This window comes from Salvelinus fontinalis, chromosome 4, assembly GCF_029448725.1.
Source record: "Salvelinus fontinalis isolate EN_2023a chromosome 4, ASM2944872v1, whole genome shotgun sequence".
Classification (NCBI taxonomy): domain Eukaryota; kingdom Metazoa; phylum Chordata; class Actinopteri; order Salmoniformes; family Salmonidae; genus Salvelinus; species Salvelinus fontinalis.
Genome location: NC_074668.1, coordinates 31,114,770 through 31,136,816, shown reverse-complemented (window position 1 = coordinate 31,136,816; position 22,047 = coordinate 31,114,770). Strand labels below are relative to the sequence as shown.

General features: G+C 43.6%; 1 protein-coding gene across 1 annotated transcript in view; it reads left to right on the top strand.

Annotated features, from left to right (window-relative positions):
• Positions 1-22,047, top strand: part of igsf9b (immunoglobulin superfamily, member 9b) — a 64,654-nt gene that overhangs the window by 17,854 nt on the left and 24,753 nt on the right. The window contains exon 4 of the mRNA XM_055919641.1: positions 21,462-21,608. Coding sequence (XP_055775616.1) covers positions 21,462-21,608 — 147 coding nt within the window. The remainder of the gene's footprint in view (positions 1-21,461; positions 21,609-22,047) is intronic.

The following is a 22,047-nucleotide window of genomic DNA, read 5'->3' as shown; positions in this document are numbered from 1 at the left end:
TTCAGCATGTCCCGGAGCACATTGTTGACCAGGGCCTGGAACACAGCGGGAGCGTTGGTCAGCCCGAATGGCATAACTAAGTACTCATGGTGCCCGCTAGTTGTGTTAAAGGTTTTCCACTCATCTCCTTCCTGTATCCGAACCAGATGGTAGGCGTTCTGAAGGTCCAACTTAGAGAAGATGGTCGCTACCTGAAGAGGTTCGAAAGCCAAGGAGGTGAGTGGTAGAGGGTATTTTTTACCCATTAACTCCTGTAGTCGATACATGGGTGCAGGGTTTTGTCCTTCTTCTCCACAAAGAAGAACCATGTGCTGGCGGGGGAGGCCGATGGGCAAATACTCCCTGCAATGAGTGAGTTCTCAATGTACTCCTCCATAGCCTTGGTCTCCAGACCCGACAGGGTGTAAAGCCAACCCCCGAGGGGCTGTAGTGCCCGGGAGAAGGTCAAAGGAGGGTATTGCAGGTGACTCTGCCAATAGTTTGCCCATCGAGCACTCTAACGTCCATGGGAATGGAGATGGGCTGAGTGGAGATACCAAGCTCCGACACCAATGTAGCATTGATAAAGCTCTCATCGGCCCCAGAGTCAATGAGCACCCAGAGTGATTTGGCCTGGTCACCCCATAAAAGGATGGCATTGATACGGGTGCGAGTAATGGGAGATTGGAAAATCCTCGTCCGGCTCAACAGAGTACTCATACCTACTGATGAGCCTGGACTTTTTATGGAAATATAATGTCCTGTTATCCTGCAATACAACTAGCTCCTGGTGTTCAGTCTGCGTAAACGTTAATCCAGAGATAACCGAGCCCTTCCCAGTAGCTTGGGCTCTGGAGGAGGCGTCCGCCCTCGGCGATTCCCGTGAGCACTCGGGTGACATCGGATTCTCTCGGAAATGCCTTCGGGGGTTAAGCGAGGGCAACAGGGGACAGATTCCCTCTCCCTTCTATGTTCTCGTAGCCGCCCATTGATTCGGATGGTCAAGGCTATGAGGGAGTTGTGATCCATGGGCAGCTCCCGGGATGCGAGCTTATCTTTGATCACCTCCGATAATCCGTGTCGAATATGTCGAACAATGCTTCTGGTTTCCAGGCACTCTCAGCTACCAACGTATGAAAATCCACTGCGTAGTCTGCCACACTATGGACGTCTTGACGTAGCTGGAACAGTTTATGAGCAGCCTCTCTCCCGGACAATGGAGACTCGACCACCTTCCGTACTTCCGCCACAAACTCCTCCAGACTGAGGCAGACGGTGGACTGTTGCTCCCACACCGCCGTAGCCCAGGCGAGTGCCCTCCCGGATATCAGCGTTATGATGTACGCTATCCTTGAGCGGTACAAGGGGAATGAAAAAGGCTGGAGCTCAAAGATGAGGGAGCAGTGGGAGAGACTGAAATCAAGCCCCATCGGCCAAAGGATGCCGAGCCCTCCCTCAGAAGCCCCACCTTCCTGGCTATAATACCTGGGCTCACATCCATTTCCTCAATTCTTTGCACTTCAAGGAAGATTTCTTTGCACTTCCGAAGGAAGAACGTGTCACGTAATTTACAAACGTTTTAAGCACACGAAGGCTACGAGATTTGGCTCCGAGTTACAGTACGTGTCTGTTAGTTGAGAGAGAGTACTCGTCCCTGTAGATGTTGTGAGTTTTGGGTCTTGGCATTGTTTTTTTGGATTTGCTAAAAGCAAACTACTTTCTGCTCTGCTTGTGTAGCCAATGCTTCCTTGCTTGAGTAAGATGGTCAGTGGCAAGAGTAAGTTCAAAAAGGCTAACCAGCTGAGTTTGAACCACTGACCGTGCCTTAGGGCATGTGGTTTCACAATGAAAATGAATGATACTCATGAGTGCTGTCCTGTTTGCCAGAGGTGGAAACAAACTCAGGAGGCATTGGTTTGGAATATTTTGCACAACCATTGTCTCCGGCCGGGCTGACTTTGTGAGGAAGATTGATGGTTGGAGTTGATACGATATACTATCCCTGATTGGCGGGTTTTTAGAGTGTGAATCGGATGACATCATTCCGGGGCAGCTTGAAGCCCCGGCTTTGGTTTCGGCGGGGGACAGCGAACCATTGCTGGTGATGCGCTTTTAATGGTGTTTTTCTCCCCCGCAGCGGAGTTCCTGAAGGTTTGGGTGAAGGTATTTACCTCTTGTCCCTGAAGCGTGGCTTAACCCTGTTTAAAGATTTTGCTGATGAGTGGCGAGTTTGTTAGCTCCGGAGGCTAACAAGGGGGCTAATCTTTGCTCAGAGGTTCCCAAACCTAGTGTGGGCTGGGTATCAGAACACACAGTTCCTTCTCCATGTTCAGACACACGGTGAGTGGTCGATATGAAAACAAGCAGGACAAAACAAACTAATTATCCCAGTCCTCAGGATGGCATTCTGGCCCTTCAGGAGATAATGAATGAGAGACTGGCAGCATGCTCTGTCCAGTGGTGGGCATGCACAGTTTCACCATGGGTGATGAGAATGGTGACAAGGGGTTATGGTCTCCAGTTCGTTGTGCGTTCTCCTCCTTTTCTTGGCGTCATTACATCATTGGTCCCCGAGGTCTAGCGCCTGTCTTAAGATAGAAGATTTCCTCTCTCCTTCAAAAGCAGGCTATTCGGGTGGTCCCTGTGTCAGAAGTACAGAATGGTTGGTACAGCCGGTACTTCTTAGTTCCCAAGAGCGAGGAAATGTTGCGTCCCATCCTGGACTTTAAACAAGCACCTCAAGGTTGCAAGTCCAAAACGCTCGCGCTTCACCGTCTATTGCAGTCGGTGTGTCCCAGCGATTGGTTCACGTACATATGTACATGTACTATACATCCTCCCCATCTCCCTATCACCAGCACCTTTTCTATGATGGTGGAGGCAGCTTTGGCACCGGTGCGGTAACAGGGGATAAGAGTATTGGCCTATCTGGGCGATTGACTGGTCGTTGCGGAGTCGAGGGAACAGGTGTTGCTCCACGCTGCCACGATGGCTTCCCATATTCATTCGCTGGGGTTCATAGTGAATCACAAGACAAATTGTTTGACTCTGGCTCAGCACATTCAGTTTCTCGTCTCGTTCTGGACTCAGTTCTGAATCATGCGTTTTTGTTCTAATGGAGGAGGGTCGCATTCCGGCTCTGTCTGGCATGGGTTCGCTGGTGCACTTGGTGGCTTTTTCGCTTGTGCCTGTGGTTATTAGGGCCGATGGCCTCTATGATAGCTGTGGTGCCTCTGGGACTTCTGTTGATGCCTTCAATGCTGGGTGATAGCTACACGTCTGGACTCATCTCCCCACTGCCATCAGTTGCTCATGGTCTCCCCGTCATGGCTAAGGGCGCTGTAACGGACAACGCTGGAGATGAGAAGCAGGTACGGGGAGTCAAACATTTAATAGGGAACAGACATAGAACAAGACAGAAACAGCGTCAGCACACGGATAACACGGACATATTACAATCAATGCAGCAGCGGGGAAAAGAGCTGGGGAACTGCCAAATATATTGAGGTAATAAACAGGTTATTGAGTGAGTCCAGGTGAGTTCAATATCGCTGATGCGTGTGACGAGGGAAGGCAGGTGTGCATAAATGATGGTGGCTGGAATGCGTAATGCAGGGCAGTCGGGGGAAGAGCGGGAGCAGGTGTGACATGCACTGACTCCTTGGAGAGACCTGCGACTGCTGTTGCAGGGGTTCTCATGGGCCGGGAAATGTCCCACAGGGTGATCACGACAGACGCATCCTTATTGGTATGGGGAGCTCTGTGCGACGGCTACTCAGATAGAGGGATTTGGTCAACAGCACAACAGGTTCTGCATTTCAATTACCTAGAGCCACTGACTGTTTTGCTAGTGCTGAAGCATTTCCTTCCAATGTTGGAGGGCCGCATGTGTTGATAAGGTCCAACGATAGGACGGTGGTGGCTTACATCAATAGGCAGAGAGGCACGTGGTCTCTCTCTCTCTCCTAAACCTGGCCCGTTATCTGCTCGTGTGGAGCAGTGCGCATTTCTGTCGCTCAGTGCGGCGTATCTTCCTATATCTCAACGTGGGTGCAGATCTACTTCTCAGGGGGGATCCTATCTCTACGGATAGACTGCCCTGCTCATGACCTTGGCATCAGCGTCATTGGGGATCTCCACATGCTATCAGTACACCATTTCTGTTTGGAGTTCACGCCTGGTGACTCCAAAGTGGGGTTACGTCCTAATGCAGTTGCTCCCAAGGTTAGGCCTATGTCCGGTGCAGTACCAGTCAAAAGGTTGGACACACCTACTCATTCAAGGGTTTTTCTTTATTTTTACTGTTTTCTACATTGAAGAATAATAGTGAAAACATCAAAACTATGAAATAACACATATGGAATCATGTTAATTTCTTATGGGCAGGTGGGACAGGTGAAATTGCAGAGCGCGAAATTCAAAAATACCAAATTCAAATATTTAACATTCTTGAAAATATATGTGTTATACATCACAATAAAGCTTAACTTCTTGTTAATCCAGCCGCTGTGTCCGATTTCATAAAGGCTTTGCGGCGAAAGCAAACCATGCGATTATCTGAGGACCACGCCCCCGCATATAAACACATGAAAATCATATTTCAACCAGGCAGGTACACCACAAAAGTCAGAAATAGCGATATAATTAATGCCTTACCTTGAAGATCTTCTTCTGTTGGCACTCCAAAATGTCCCAGAAACATCACAAATGGTCCTTTTGTTCGATAATGTCCTTCTTTATGTCCCAAAAATGTACATTTATTTGGCGTGTTTGATTCAGAAATACACGGGATTCAACTCGCCCAACATGCCTACAAAGTATCTAATAAGTTACCTGTAAACTTGGTCCAAACATTTCAAACAACGTTCCTAATCCAACCTCAGGTACCCTAAAAAGTAAATAATCGATCAAATTTAAGATGGAATAAACTGTTTATAATACCGGATAAAAACAACGTGAAGCGCGCTCCAGTTCATGCTCACCAAAACAATAGAGTCCCCCTGTAGTGACACTTACAATGAATAGAACTACTTCTTCATTTCTCAAAAGAAAAACATTGAACAATTTCTAAAGACTGTTGACATCTAGTGGAAGCCATAGGAACTGCAACCAGGTTCCTAATAATAAGGGTATCCCATAGAAAACAATTGGAAAATCCTATGACCTCAAATGTTTTTTTCCCCTGGATGGTTTGTCCTCAGGGTTTTGCTTGCCATATCAGTTCTGTTATACTCACATACATTATCTTAACAGTTTTAGAAACTTTGGAGTGTTTTCTATCCAAATCTACTCTTATATGCATATCCTAGCTTCTAGGCCGGAGTAACAGGCAGTTTACTTTGGGCACGCTTTTCATCCGGAGGTGAAAATACTGCCCCCTACCCAAGAGAGGTTAAACAAAGCTAAATATATTTTATATTTGAGATTCTTCAAAGTAGCCACTGTAACGGTTTTCTTCCTGGGATGAAGGAGAGGACCAAAACGCAGCGCGGCTAGTGTTCAACATGTTTAATAAAGAATAAGAACGTGAACACTACAAGCTACAAAACAATAAATGTGAAAACCGAAAACAGTCCTATCTGGTGCAGAACACAAAGACAGAAAACAATCACCCACAAACCAACAGTGCAAACAGGCTACCTTAATATGGTTCCCAATCAGAGACAATGCAAAACACCTGTCTCTGATTGAGAACCATATTAGGCCAAACAACAAACCCAACATAGAAACACAAAACATAGACTACACCCACCCAGCTCACGTCCTGACCAACTAAACAAAGACTAAACAAAGGAAATAAGGTCAGGAACGTGACAGCCACCCTTTGCCTTGATAACAGTTTTCCACACTCTTGGCATTCTCTCAACCAGCTTCATGAGGAATGCTTTTCCAACAGTCTTGAAGGAGTTCCCACATATGCTGAGCACTTGTTGGCTGCTTTTCCTTCACTCTGCGGTCCAACTCATCCCAAACCATCTCAACTGGATTGAGGTCGGTTGTTTGTGGAAGCTAGGTCATCTGATGCAGCACTCCATGACTCTCCTTCTTGGTCAAATAGCCCTTACACAGCCTGGAGGTGTGTTGGGTCATTGTCCTGTTGAAAAACAAATTATAGTTCCACTAAGCGCAAATCAGATGGTATGGCGTATCGCTGCAGAATGCTATGGTGGCCATGCTGGTTAAGAATAAATTCTTATTTACAATGACGGCCTACAGTGGCTTAACTGCCTTGTTCAGGAGCAGGACAACATATTTTTTTCTTGTCAGCTCTGGGATTCAATCCAGTAACCTTTCGGTTACTGGCCCAACGCTCTAACCACTAGGCTACCTGCTGCCCCAAATGTAGGTAGAGTTATTAAAGTGACTATGCATAGATAACAACAGAGAGTAGCAGCGGTGTAAAAGAGGCAATGCAAATAGTCTGGGTAGCCATTTGATTATCTGTTCAGGAGTCTTATGGCTTGGTTGTAGAAGCTGTTTAGAAGCCTCTTGGGCCTAGACTTGGCGCTCCGGTACCACTTGCATTGCGGTAGCAGAGAGGACAGTCTATGACTAGGGTGGCTGGAGTTTTTGACAATTTTTTAGGGCTTTCCTCTGACACCGCCTGGTATAGAGGTCCTGGGTGGCAGGAAGCTTGGCCTCGGTGATGTACTGGGCCGTATGCACTACCCTCTGTAGTGCCTTGCGGTTGGAGGCCGATCAGTTGCCATACCAAGCAGTGATGCAACCAGTCAGGATGCTCTCGATGGTGCATCTGTAGAAACCTTTGAGGATTTGAGGACCCATGCCAAATCTTTTCAGCCCCTTGAGGGTGAATAGGTTTTGTCTTCCCCACTGTCTTGTGTGCTTGGACCATGTTAGTTTGTTGGAGAAGTGGACACCAAGGAACTTGAAGGTCTCAACCTGCTCCACTACAGCCCCGTCGATGAGAATGGGGGCGTGCTCGGTCCTCCTTTTCCTGTAGTCCACAATCATCTCCTTTGTCTTGATCACGTTGAGGGAGAGGTTGCTGTCCTGGCACCACACGGCACCACTCCTCCCTATAGGCTGTCTCATCGTTGTCTCATTGTTGTCAGTGATCTGGCCACTGTTGTGTCATCAGCAAACTTAATGATGGTTTTGGAGTTGTGCCTAGCCATGCAGTCATGAGGGAACAGGCAGTACAGAAGGGGACACTTTGGAGTCACCAGGCTTGAACTCCAAACAGGAAGGGTGTACTGATAGCACGAGATCCCCAACGACGCTGATGCCAAAGCCATGAGCAGGGCAGTCTTCTAGGAAAGGACCTTCAGGTCCACAGACCCCAATGGTTCAAACGGAGGCCCACACAGAGCGTCCAGGACCAACACCAGGTCCCAGGTAAGTGCCATAGGCTTATGGTCTGAGCCAACACTTATTTGATTTTTACGTGATTCCATGTGTTATTTCATAGTTTTGATGTCTTCACTATTATTCTACAATGTAGAAAATAGTAAAAATAAAGAAAAACCCTTGAATGAGTAGGTGTGTTCAAACTTTTGACTGGTACTGTAAATTAATACGAACAAGGCTATCTGTGTTGTGTTTTTGTCTGTTTTGCTAATCCAGCTCCGGGTAGGGCACTTTCTAAGCAGCGTCTTTTTCGTTGGATGGTGGAAGCTATCTCCCTGGCGTGTGACAACAAAGGACAAGGATTGCCAAGCGGTGTGCATGCTCACTCTACTAGGGATGTGGTGGCTTCTTGGGCGTTGTTCAGGGGCATGACGATTGGTGATATCTGTGCTGCAGCCAGTTTGTGAAGTTTATCGCTTGAATGTAACTGCTCCCGGTGTGGCTCATAGTGATCTTAAGGCTGGGTCCGGGAGTGGATGTTATGCAGCACGCAGGTTGCGCATTTATCCAGATTACCACAGTTCCCCTGAGGGTTTGAGCCTTGGGTTGCCTTGGGTTGCCTTGGTGTCCGGCGGTGCGCAAATTGTGCATTTATCCGGGTTATCACAGTTTCCCTGTGGATTTGAGTTTTGGGCTGCCGTGGTTCATCGATGAGACGGCATGCGATTGTGCATTATTAAGTCACAGCAGGTTCCCTGTTGTTTTGGGCTTGCAGTTACATGTACGAGTTCTGACTTTTCATGCTCGCAAGGTACAGTAAGTATTGTTCTTCGAACTGTGGGGTCTATGGACTTGGACCACTGTGGTCGATGTTAAGCAGCGATCTGTCCGGGTTATCACTGTTTCCCTGTGGGTTTGAGCCTTGGGCTGCCTTGAAGGGCGAAATGCTCAGAGTGCGCATTATCAGGGTTACCATCGTTTTCTGTGGGTTTGAGTCTTGGGCAGCCTTGGGCACCCGTGGCAGCGCACGAGTGCTCAGTTTCCAGGTTACTGCAGGTTTACTGTGGGTTTTAGCCTCTGGCTTCCCTAGGTTCATCGACTCTGGTCGATGCTATGCAGCACGCAGGTGCACTTTACCTATTAACGACAGGTGTTCTGTTGTTTTGGAATTGCGCTTCCTTGTATGAGTTCTGACATTTCAGGCTTGTAAGGTATTGTTCTTGGAACCGTGGGGTCTATGGACTTGGGCTGCAGTGGCAACGTGTCAGTGCACATAGCCAAGTTGCAGCAGGTTCTGGTTCCCTATATGGGGCTCTAACAGTCCAGGCCTCATGAGGCTCTGACAGTTCAGGCTTCTCTGCTTCTCTTTTTGGAGCCGGTGGAACCTGCTTGTGCTTGGGCTGCCATGGGCCTCCTAGATTGGTACCCTCTGAGCCGGCTTGGAGTGTGATTGTATGTCCCTATAGTATTTTATACAGAGTGACCGACTGAAAGGGAATGTACAGTTATGAATACAACTACTCGTCCCTGAAGGAGGGGGCAAGGTATAACATATTTTGGTGCCACACCGCCAGCGGCTTCGGGCTCCTTGAGAGCGGTATTGAATTGAGTAAATGAATGCGAGCCCCGGTATTATAGCCAGGAAGGCGGGGCTTACGAGGTCAGGATCTGCATCCGTTGGCCCGTTGGTCATGATTTCAGTTTGCTTCAGGTAAATAGAATTGGTTGTTAACTCCCCATAATATGTTATACCTCAAATCAAATCACATTTTATTGGTCACATACCCATGGTTAGCAGATGTTAATGCGAGTGTAGCGAAATGCTTCTAGTGCAATAATAGCTAACAAGTAATCTAACAATTCCACAACAACTACCTAATGCACACAATTCTATGTAAAAGGATGGAATAGGAATATTTACATATAAATATATGGATCAGTGATGACGGAGCGGCATAGGCAAGATGTAATAGATGGTATAGAATACAGTATATACTGTACATATGAGATGAGTAATGCAAGATATATAAACATTATTAAAGTGGCATTATTAAAGTGACTAGTGATCCATTTATTAAAGTGGCCAATGATTTCGAGTCTGTATGTAGGCAGAAGCCACTCTGTGTCAGTGATGGCTTTTAACAGTCTGATTTCCTTGAGATAGAAGCTGTTTTTCAGTCTCTCGGTCCCAGCTTTGACCTGTGCTGACCTTGCATTCTGGATGGTAGCGGGGTGAACAGGCAGTGGCTCGAGTGGTTGTTGTCCTTGATGATCTTTTTGGCCTTCCTGTGACATCGGGTGCTGTAGGTTTCCTGGAGGGCAGGTAGTTTAAAACCTTTTCTCAATAAGGGGTGCTGTTTTCACTTTGTAAAAATTTTGTTCCCAAATTAAACTGCCTCGTACTCAATTCTTGCTCGTACAATATGCATATTATTATTACTATTGGATAGAAAACACTCTCTAGTTTCTAAAACCGTTTGAATTATATCTGTGAGTAAAACAGAACTCAAGTTGGAGCAAACTTCCTGTGAGGAAGTGAGAAATCTGAAATCAGGCAGGCTGTTCTGGGGTCAGTTTATTAATTTGCATGTCTTCTATTGGGCGACATGCACTGCATACGCCTTCCCCTAGATGTCAGCAAATAGTGAGAATTGGAATGGAGTTGCTAGGCAGATCTGAGGCCATATAAAGGGTCTTGGAACGTGGGGTGCAGTCTTTTCAACATTCGCAATGACGCAAGACAGACCTCAGGATGGCGTTCTGGAAAGCTCCCGTTATAGGCCTTATATATATCCGGCTCTGATTTTATTCGATATAGGTGTTAAAGACATCATAATGTTGTTATTTTAAACCGAGTTATATCAGTTTATATCAGTATATTGCGATTTTCGGATATTTCTTTGTGCTGCGTTATAGTGAGTTGAGCACGTCTGGGCCACATGGCTAATGTTTACTGCTAATTCCAAAGTTGAAGGCGACAACCGAGCAACGATTCTTTTGGACAAAGGACAACTTGCCCAAGATTCTGATAAAAGCTCATCAAAAAGTAAGAACTATTTATGATGTTAATTCGTTGTTCTATTGAAAAATGTAAAACTCCTATTCCGCCATTAATTTCGGTGCGGTCTCGCTTTAACGCACGCTGTATGTCGTAGTAACGTTAATTTTAAAAATCTAACACAGCGGTTGCATTAAGAACTAATGTATCTTTAATTTGCTGTCCAACCTGTATTTTTTAGTCAAGTTTATGATTAGCTAATGATTAGATTAGGTGCCTCTCCCAAGATTTCTCCCGACATTTTGTTGGCAGCTTGGCTACTATTCTCTTTGTATAACCACGAATTGTGCCGCTAAATATGCACATTTTTGAACAAACTCTATATGTATTGTGTAATAGGATGTTATAGGACTGTCATCTGAAGAAGTTTGAGAAGGTTATTGAAAAAATTAATATCTTTTGCTGGTTTATTCGTTATCGCTATTGTTGGCTTGAATCAATGCTGTTGTGTGGTTGGCTATTGTAGTAAGCTAATATAATGCTATATTGTGTTTTCGCTGTAAAACATTTAAAAAATCTGAAATATTGGCTGGATTCACAAGATCTTTGTCTTTCATTTGCTGTACGCTGTGTATTTTTCATAAATGTTTTATGATGAGTATTTAGGTAATTCACGTTAGTTATTCTAGTTGCTTTGGTGAGAGTTGTGATGGTGGCTGCAATGTAAAACTATGATTTATACCTGAAATATGCACATTTTTCTAACAAAACATATGCTATACAATAAATATGTTATCAGACTGTCATCTGATGAAGTTGTTTCTTGGTTAGTGACTATTTATATCTTTATTTGGTCGAAATTGTGATAGCTACCTATGAAGGAAAAAAATGGTGGAGAAAAAAAAGTTGTGTCTTTTGCTATCGTGGTTAGCTAATAGAAATACATATTGTGTCTTCCCTGTAAAACATTTTAAAAATCAGAAATGATGGCTGGATTCACAAGATGTGTATCTTTCATCTGGTGTCTTGGACTTGTGATTTAATGATATTTAGATGCTAGTATTTACTTGTGACGCTATGCTAGGCTATGCTAGTCAGCTTTTTTACTGATGGGGAGGCTCCCGGATCCGGGATTGTGATGAAGTAGAAGTTAACCCCAGTGATGTGTTGTGCAGACCGCACCACCCTCTGGAGAGCCTTGCTGTTGTGGGCGGTGCAGTTGCCGTACCAGGCGGTGATACAGCCCGACAGGATGCTTTCAATTGTGCATCTGGTAAAGTTTGTGAGGGTTTTAGATGACAAGCCAAATTTCTTCAGCCTCCTGAGGTTGAAGAGGCGCTGTTGCGCCTTCTTCACCACACTGTCTGTGTGGGTGGACCATTTCAGTTTGTCCTTGATGTGTACGCCGAGGAACTTAAAACTTTCCACCTTCTCCACTGCTGTCCTGTCGATGTGGATAGGGGGGTGCTCCCTCCTGTTTCCTGAAGTCCACAATCATCTCCTTTGTTTTGTTGACGTTGAGTGAGAGTGTAACGCTCGTCTTTCTCCTCGTCTGAGGAGGAGCAAGGATCGGACCAAAACGCAGCGTGGGTTGAATACATAATAATTTTAATAATAATAACGAAGACGAAAAAACACTTGAACAAACTACAAAATAATAAACGACGTTAACAGACCTGAACTTGAGAACACATAAAACATGAATGCACGAACAGGAACAAACTAACGAACGAAATGAAACAGTACCGTGTGGTGAAACAAACACAGACACAGCAACAATCACCCACAAACAAACAGTGAGAACAGCCTACCTTAATATGGTTCTCAATCAGAGGAAATGTAAAACACCTTTATCTCAAGGCCATCAGACTGTTAAACAGCCACCACTAACATCGAGTGGCTGCTGCCAACATACTGACTCAACTCCAGCTCACTTTAATAATTTAAATTGATGGAAATTGATCAACAATGTATCACTAGCCACTTTAAACAATGCCACTTAATATAATGTATATGTATATCCTGTACTCTATATCATCTACTGCATCTTGCCATCTTTATGTAATACATGTATCACTAGCCACTTTAAACTATGCACTTTTATGTTTACATACCCTACATTACTCATCTCATATGTATATACAGTACTCGATACCATCTACTGCATCTTGCCTATGCCATTCTGTACCATCACTCATTCATATATCTTTATGTACATATTCTTTATCCCTTTACACTTGTGTGTATAAGGTAGTAGTTTTGGTGTTGTTAGGTTAGATTACTCGTTGGTTATTACTGCATTGTCGGAACTAGAAGCACAAGCATTTCGCTACACTCGCATTAATATCTGCTCACCATGTGTATGTGACAAATAAAATTTGATTTGAATTTGAAAATAAATGACATTACTAAGCTGCTCCCGAATGTACTACGCCAGGACATGGACATCGATTCTATCGTAGTCCATATGGGTTTTAATTACATTATGAAGGGTAGCTCTGAACAGTTGAAACTGGATTTCAAAGAGCTGATTGACTCTCTGCTCGACACTAATAACAGACACATCATATCTGGCCCTGTGCCATCTCTGAATCGTGGCATTGAGCGCTTTAGCGGGATTCTTTCTCTTCACAACTGGCTACGTGATTATTGTAGCTCAATGGGTGTAACATTTGTTGACAATTTTCCTACTTTTTGGAAACAAAACACCACCATCTTTTTGCCAGCAGCTTTTCGCTGTGCTTCAAGCATTGAGCTGTTTATGACTTCAAGCATATCATCTCTTGAGATTAGGCTGGTGTAACCGATGTGAAATGGCTAGCTAGTTAGCGGGGTGCGCGATAATAGCGTTTCAATCGGTGACTTCACTCGCTCTGAGACCTTGAAGTAGGTGTTCCCCTTGCTCTGCAAGGGGCTTTTGCGGGGCTTTTGTGGATTGATGGGTAACGATGCTTCGAGGGTGGCTGTTGTCGATGTGTTCCTGGTTCGAGCCCAGGTAGGGGGCGAGGAGAGGGACGGAAGCTATACTGTTACACTGGCAATACTAAAGTGACTATAAGAACATTCAATAGTCAAAGGTATATGAAATACAAATGGTATAGAGAGAAAAAGTCCTATAATTCCTATAACTACAACCTAAAACTTCTTACCTGGGAATATTGAAGACTCATGTTAAAAGGAGCCACCAGCTTTCATATGTTCTCATGTTCTGAGCAAGGAACTTAAAAGTTAGCTTTTTTACATGGCACATATTGCACTTTTACTTTCTTCTCCAACACTTTGCATTATTTAAACCAAATTGAACATGTTTCATGATTTATTTGAGGCTAAATTGATTTTATTGATGTATTATATTAAGTTAAAATAAGTTTTAATTCAGTATTGTTGTAATTGTCATTATTACAAATACATTTTTAAAAAACGGCCGATTAATCGGTTTCGGCTTTTTTTGGTCCTCCAATAATCGGTATCGGTATCGGCGTTGAAAAATCATAATCGGTCGACCTCTAACTTAGACAATACCTTTGATGATACAGTGGTAGCAATACAAGTTTAGAACATTTACAGAAAAGACAGAAATGCCAGTGGTGGGGGTGTTGCTGTTTATATTCAGAGCCACATTCCTGTAAAGATTAGAGAAAATCTCATGTTAAATACTGTTGAAGTAATATGGCTACAGGTTCACCTGCCTAACCTAAAGCCCATTCTTGTGGGAAGCTGCTATAGACCACCAAGTGCTAACAGTCAGTATCTGGATAACATGTAGTGATGCCTATGCTGTTGATGTAAAGAATATTTGTTGGTCTGTGGTGTTTAATGAGGAGCAAACAGACGTTGCAATTGACACATTTATGAAATTGTTTTTCCCAGTTACTAATAAGCATCCACCCATTAAGAAAATTACTGTAAAAACGGTTAAATCCCCGTGGATTTATGAGGAATTGGAAAATTGTATGGTTGAGAGGCATGAGGCAAACGGAATGGTAAATAAGTCAGGCTACACAACCGATTGTCAAATGTACTGCAAATTGAGAAATCATGTGACTAAGCTGAATAAAAAGAAGAAACTACACTATGAAACAAAGATAAATTACATAAAGAATGATAGTAAAAAGCTTTGGAGCGCCTTCAAATAAATTTGGGGAAAAAGGCAAACTCAGCTCCATCATTCATTGAATCATTTGGCTCATTCATTACAAAACCGACTGATATTTCCATCTACTTTAAAGTTTTTTTCATTGGCAAGATTAGCAAATTTAGGCATGACATTTCAGCAACAAACGCTGACACTACACATCCAAGTATATCAGACCAAATTATGAAAGACAATAATTGTCATTTTGAATTCCATAAAATGAGTGTGTGAAAAAGAGGTGAAAAAATTATTGTTGTCAATCAACAATGACAAGCCACCGGGGTCTGACAACTTGGATGGAAAATTACTGATGATAATAGCGGATGATATTGCCCCTCTATTTGCCATATCTTCAATTTAAGCCTACTAGAAAGTGTGTGCCCTCAGGCCTGGAGGGAAGCAAAAGTCATTCCGCTACCTAAGAATAGTAAAGCCCCCTTTACTGGCTCAATCAGACTGTTACCAACCCTTAGTAAAGTTTTGGAAAAAATGGTTTTGACCAGATACAATGCTATTTTACAGTAAACAAATTGACAAGACGTTCACCATGCTTATAGGGAAGGATATTCAACAAGCACAGCACTTACACAAATTACTTATGATTGGCCGAAATTGATGATAAAAGATTGTGGGGGCTGTTTTGTTAGACTTCAGTGCGGCTTTTGACATTATCGATGATAGTCTGCTGCTGAAAAAACATATGTGCTATGGCTTTACACCCCCTGCTATATTGTGGATAAAGAATTACCTGTCTAACAGAACACAGAGGGTGTTCTTTAATGGAAGCCTCTCTTTAATGGAAGCCAACATAATCCAGGTAGAACCAGGAATTCCTCAGGGCAGCTGTCTAGGCCCCTTACTTTTTTCAATATTTACTAATTTACTATGCGGATGACTCAACACCATACACTTAAGCTACTACAGCAACTGAAATGACTGAAACACTAACAAAGAGCTGCAGTTGGTTTCAATAAGTTAGTCCTAAATATTTAAAAAACTAAAAGCATTGTATTTGGGACAGATCATTCACTAAACCCTAAACCTCAACTAAATATTGTAATAAATAATGTGGAAATTGAGCAAGTTGAGGTGACTAAACTGCTTGGAGTAACCCTGGATTGTAAACTGTCATGGTCAAAACATATTGATACAACAGTAGCTAAGATAGGGAGAAATCTGTCCATATTAAAGCGCTACTCTACCTTCTTAACAGCACTATCAACAAGGCAAGTCCTACAGGCTCTAGTTTTGTCGCACCTGGACTACTGTTCAGACGTGTGGTCAGATGCCACAAAGAGGGAATTACAAAAATTGCAATTGGCTCAGAACAGGGCAGCACAGCTGGCCCTTGGATGTACACAGAGAGCAAACATTAATAATATGCATGTCAATCTCTAGAGGTGAGATTGACTTCATCACTACTTGTATTTGTGAGAGGTATTGACATGTTGAAAGCACCAAGTTGTCTGTTTAAACGACTAGCATACAGCTCAGACACCCATGCATACCTCACAAGATATACCACCAGAAGTCTGTTCACAGTCCCCAAGTCCAGAACAGACTATGGGAGGCGCACAGTACTACATAGAGCCATGACTACATGGAACTCTATTCCACATCAGGTAACTGATGCAAGCAGTAGATTCAGATTTTAAAAACAGATAAAAATACACCTTATGGAACAGCAGTGACTGTGAAGCAACACAAACATAGGCACAGAGGCATGCATACACACATGATAACATATGCACAATACACACACATACACCTTGATTTTGTGTTGTAGATATGTGGTGGTGGAGTATGGGCCTGAGGGCACACACTTAGGATCTTGTGAATTCTGTAATGAATGTATTGTAATGTTTTTAAAATGTTAGAATTGCCTTAATACAAATTCCATGTCTGAAATGTGCTGTATAAATAAAGTTTGATTTCATTTGAACGAATGAGCAGAACAAATGCAGCATCTGTCAATTATTTACCAGTACTGTACATCATGTATGGAATACAAAAGGGCTCATAAAAAAACTAACACATGCATGAACACCTGCACATGGTAATTTCTAAGTCATACAGTATGTTAGTATGTACATTGACACTTCCATGCTTTGTCACAGATTTAAATGCTGTAGACCATGGTTGACTTGTTGCTTCTAACTAGCTTGTTTTCTGATTCAGGCATGGAGGGCCATTCTGTAGTTGACCAAGTTGGCTGGGGCTGAGGTTTGGATGTGTCACTCACTGCTGCAGTGGCTTGACCATGTGAGCAGAACGTGCTTGCTGGTGCAAGGGTTAAAACAGCCGGACAGAGAGAGAGGGACTGAGTTAACTGTAATCTATTGCTTGACAAAGAGCTATTCATAAGAGGGTTAAACTGATTAGGGGAGAGGAGGATTGAAGAGGGAAATTTGGGGGTAAGGGAGGGGTGGGCTGTCAGGGGCTGGGGGCTGGCCCCAGACTTATGATTGTATTCAAATCAAAACACATCCCACAATGCACCTCTGCCTGTCTCCCTTAAACACATACGGAACGGATAAAGAAAAACAAAACTGAGGCCTCTGTAAACAGAATGATCTGTCTTCCTCCATAGGTGCCGCTATTAATTGTAGCATATGAAATTCTGTATATCCCCGTGCATTACAACATGTAATTACGCAGCAGTGGGAACCACCACTGCAACAATCACATGTCCATTCCATTTCCCCCGAACAATAGAACATTATCCCAGAGATTTAACGCTGAGAGGCTGCATGGACCACAATGAACAGCATTTGCCACACAATCACTGCATCGGAAGTGTTGACTTCCATATGTGTGACACCCAGCTTGAATGGAATTATGTGGGTAAAATTAATACGATTTTAACACCAGTTTCACTAAAGTAAGCATGGGAGCACAGAGTGATTTTAAACACAATGCAGTACATTACAGAGAGCCTCCTTGTATATTAAAACCCCAGGCCATGGTTACATAAAAACTGTTGTCAGAGTACAGGCAAGCCAGTTCTCTGGCAGTGCAGTGAGCGGTGCAGCACAGAAAGAGCTGAGTGATTTTTAACCTGCCACCCACTGGGGGAGAACTTGACTCTGGCTAATGTGGAGAGTGGTGCGTCTTAGAGGGGAATGCTGAACTGAATGGGTGCATTAGAGTTTCCATTATGCACCCTTCACTGCACACCAGCCAGACCTGTCAGAATAGCAGCTCGTTGCAAGGTGGACTGAAGTCGTCATGTGATATCTGGGGGTGGAAAAACAGTGAGGAGAATAGACAGGAAAAAGGAGCAGCTAGTGTTTCTCTGTCTCTGTGCTCCATAGAGACTAGTGTATAGGAGGACCTCAGGATATTGTGCTAATGCAGGCCAAGTGGGAGTAATGAATGTGTCTGCTGGAATGTTGCAGGCTCACGGAGGTCAGTGAGGTCTCACTCATTGGTAGTAGTCGGTGGATTATTGATCCAAATAACTTCTATAACCACGCCAATAATCTGTCATTGTATTCCTTGTAGAATGCAGCGCTGAGCCATTTAACAATTTTAATCAATACTTGGTCATCTTTGATGAGTATTCAGATCCCATATTTTTCTTTCGAGTTGGGATGGATTGGAAATTGTCCACACCTTTAATTTGGAACATTATTTTAAATCATGTGGTAGTGACCCATCTGTCCATCTTAATAACAAAAGCAATCATTTACAGGGCACATACTTATTTTTTTTCTCTTATTCTAATTTGTTTCTATGAATGGCGGCAATTTTGTTTCTTGGGACCTACCATGGCTAGACAAATAATTAAAATAAAACTGCATTTGTCACTATTGTCTGACCTCAGATTCGAATTAAAACATGCTTTTCTCTCTCTGGCTCTCTTTTAGCTCTCACACTGGGTGCGTTCGTAATTTCAATCTGGAGTGCCAGAGTGCACTCGGAGTGCCCTCTGAGCGTTCGTAAATTCAGAGTGTTGTAAGATTGTCTGTTCGTAAATTCATAGCGTTTCGCTCACGGAGCGTTCAGAGCGCAACCTGGAAGCTCTGGCCGAGGAGTAGGGTTGATCAGAGTGTTCTGGCCTCACAACTGCAGTCAAGTACCCAAGCTAACTGGCTAAAGCTAGCTAGCTTGCTAGCTACTTCCAGACACAAATGAGAGAACACCTCACTCTGACCATTTTACTTGCCCTAGCAGAGCTGGTTAGGCTGTTTTTATGTTATCCAGAGCATTATCAAGAACTGCTGCTGACAACAATTGAATTATGCTTTTTTTGCCGACGTTTACTGACACCAGCCATATTCAATGGGTGTTGAGCGTTCGTAAATTTGTCAGTTATTCTGCGCTCTGGCACACTCAGACGAGAGTGCTCTGAAATCAGAGTAGGTAGCCAGAGTGAATTTACAAATGCACCCACTGTCTCCATTTCCTACTGCTGGATCAGTCACAAGCCATTTACCCATTATTTAAATCCAAACATGTTTCTTCCTTGTGTAATTTTTTTGAATCACAGGCACAAACCCACCCCCTGTGATTGGCCCTCCCTTCCCAGTGTTTTACCCCGTCGTCGCTCCCCGTTTCCACAGCAACTGAATTCAAATCCAAACTCCCAGCCTTGGGTATTCTTGGTTTCATCACTATGGTAATCTGAGAGAATTACGAGGGGTGGTGTGGAGGAGTTGCCTTCCCTTTGTAGTGATGGACAGGCAGGAGGGGAGCAAGAAAGTTAAGTGTTTGATAGTCAATCTAAAAATTCCCCAGTGGTGAGCCAGTTGGAACTGCACACTCAAGGTTTTGAAAATCAACTCATATGCTGTGCACGCTCATGCTTGCATGTCAGTATTTAGATTTATTTGGCTATTGGGAATTCCTTGGTTTGTGTTTGATTCTTAATCATTCTTAGAGGTGCTGGTAATCTTAATGAATTTAAAATGTTCCTCAGCATTTCTAGCCACAAAGGGATTAGGTGTGAGAGTGTGTGAAGTGTTACACATGAAAGAGTTTTTCTCCAGTGCACTGGGTGTGGAGTTAATTCCATTGCTTTTTGGGAAAAAGTCTGTACAGGAAATAGACAGCTCAGGGAGGATCCCTCACTTTGAGATAACAGCCAATGCCTGAAGTCTTTAATACACCTGTTATCATTTCAGCACACATTTCCTTTCTCTGAGTGTCCTATCAGCTTTCCTAATAACACTGACCTGGGATCAGAGGTACATTTTTATGTAAGCACAAACTGAGAGCCGCCCAGTAATGATTGGGTCTGAGTTGAAGCAGGTCGGACAATCATTACCTCTGCAAGCATACCTTACTATTAACCAAAACAACAGCCCCTCTCTGGAATGTGGGGTTAATTGTTACTTATTCTAATCCCTTTTTAAACACAGTGTGGTGTTTCACCCTGAAGCCTCAAGGCTGTGGGTGCATTTTGCTTAATTAATCACAAGGCTACCTCCGGCCACTGCTGTCTGAAGGGAAAACATCCTGGACAGCTGAATAGTCGCTGTTTTCCTCTGATGTTTTTTGGCATAATTTCAAAGTTGAAGTAAATTCAATAAATCTTTTTTGTCATTCAACACCCTGGTGAAATGACCTCAGGAGCTGAAGTACAAGATTGTGTCGTGAAAAGATTCAATGATGAGGGTGCTACTTCGTTTCTATTCTCATGCTTATTCAATGAATAGACTAGGGGCTTTTTTTCTGGAAATAGGGGCTTTTTACACATTGTGTTGTCAATCATAGGATTTCGTGTACAAGGTGCCTACAGTCTTTATTCTAGATTCTGCAGGCTGTAGAATTGCATTGGTTATCTACTAGAATTGCTTACTACAGAGGCTTATAAAGCCTAAGCATTTATCAGACCTCATCATATGAAGGCATTCAGTTGTACAACTGGCTAGGTATCCCCCTTTCCCTTTCCCTATTCCTTGTCAGAGGGTTAATTGGTTTAACTTTTTCCACCTTGAAAAATATGTATATTTCCTGTGTTTAAAAGCCAAGGGCTTCCTCCTCTGCTCATTTATAGCTCCAAACATTATTAACTTACATTTATGAGTAACTCATTGGGTACGTTTGTTTTGTTCTGAGGGGATGCATGAGGTTTCTCTGTGACTGCTCTGTTTATTTTAAAACTGCTTGGCTGTTGCCTGCTAAAAGCATGAGTTTTCCACTGATTTACTATACACATCCTCCTATCATTTAAAACCCTGCATTTGGGGAAAAAGAGTTCATTGAGAGACTGAATAAGGAGGGGGTGGGGAAAGACTGGTAACTTAGTACCCTGAAAACCAGGCTTCAGTCACCAGGCAACCAAAAGATCACGTTTCAAAGCCCGACAAGGAGTTGTAAGAAGTAGAAAGAAAAAGAGAGGGGTGGAGTGTGAGATAGAGAGACGTGTGTTTGGAAGGAGGTGGGGGGGAGAGAGAGCACTTCATAAAGTGTCTTCCGCTTTCCACAGTTTCCCTCTCTGCCATATGCTCCTCCATGATAAACAAAAACAGGTGAAAATCTTCAAATTACGGTGGAATCTGGTGACATTTTGACATTGATAAGAGCTTCTCTATTGTGTTGATGTATTGGTACCAAACTGCCTTTACCCTTTTTTATCTATTCTCTTCATCACTCTCCGTATTGTAAACAACGGGAAGTCTAAATATAGTAAATCTTTCTCAACTAGAATCTTGCTCTGCTTGTCACAATTGAATCATGTGTTTGTACTTCCCTATCCCAAGGTCTCTGGCTTCTCTTTAAATTACATTCTCTGTTTGCCATTTATGTCATTCCATATATTCCATTAAGCAGACCGAAAAGCCCTGAGTCCTAAACCCTTTGGGGAATTTAAGTAATGTACAATTGATTATTTGATACTAACTCACAGAAAACTTAATGGGACAGTATAGTTGATGTCCTGAAAACCCATGAGGTTTGACTTTGCCTGTGGCCTTTTGTGACACTGGATGCCTGTGTCCTCTGCTTGGTAAGCCCACTGCCTGCATGTGCTGAGTCTGCTAGTCTGGTTGTATGTTCTGACCCTGGGGGCTCTCTGTCTCTCTCTGTGCCCAGGCCGTGTGTCTCTGACCCGGGGGGCCTCGCTGCTGGTGGAGGGGCTGAGCCTGGAGGACGAGGGCTGGTTCGAGTGTCGCATCCTGCTCCTGGACTGCACCACAGACGAGTTCCGCAACGGCACCTGGACCTTCCTCTCCATCACAGGTGCAGCTCAGTGTGTCTCTGTGGCAGTCAGAGGAACTGGACCTACAGGACAAGTCATCCTCTAACTGCTCACAACCATCAGTGTTTTCCCTTTAGAATATTCTCAACATCCTCAGCATGTCCCTCTCCTGTTTATCTTCATATGGAGTCTTTTTTCAGTGTATAAGTTGTTGTTGCATAATGCTCAGTGTTTTACACAGTGCTCACGACACGTCTCGTCTCGCCACATGGGACGTAGACACAGTGCACGTGACCTCACCAGGATAGTGGAGGCTAAAGGGAAAACAATGTTTTGTGTTCAAGTGTTTCTCTTGTCCTGCATCCTTCTCTCCTCCTACTGTCACTCTCTCCTTCTCTCCTTTTCCTATTCTGTTTTCCCATTCACCCACAAATCAAAACACATGCCACTCCAATTTACTATCTACCTCTCATCCTCTCT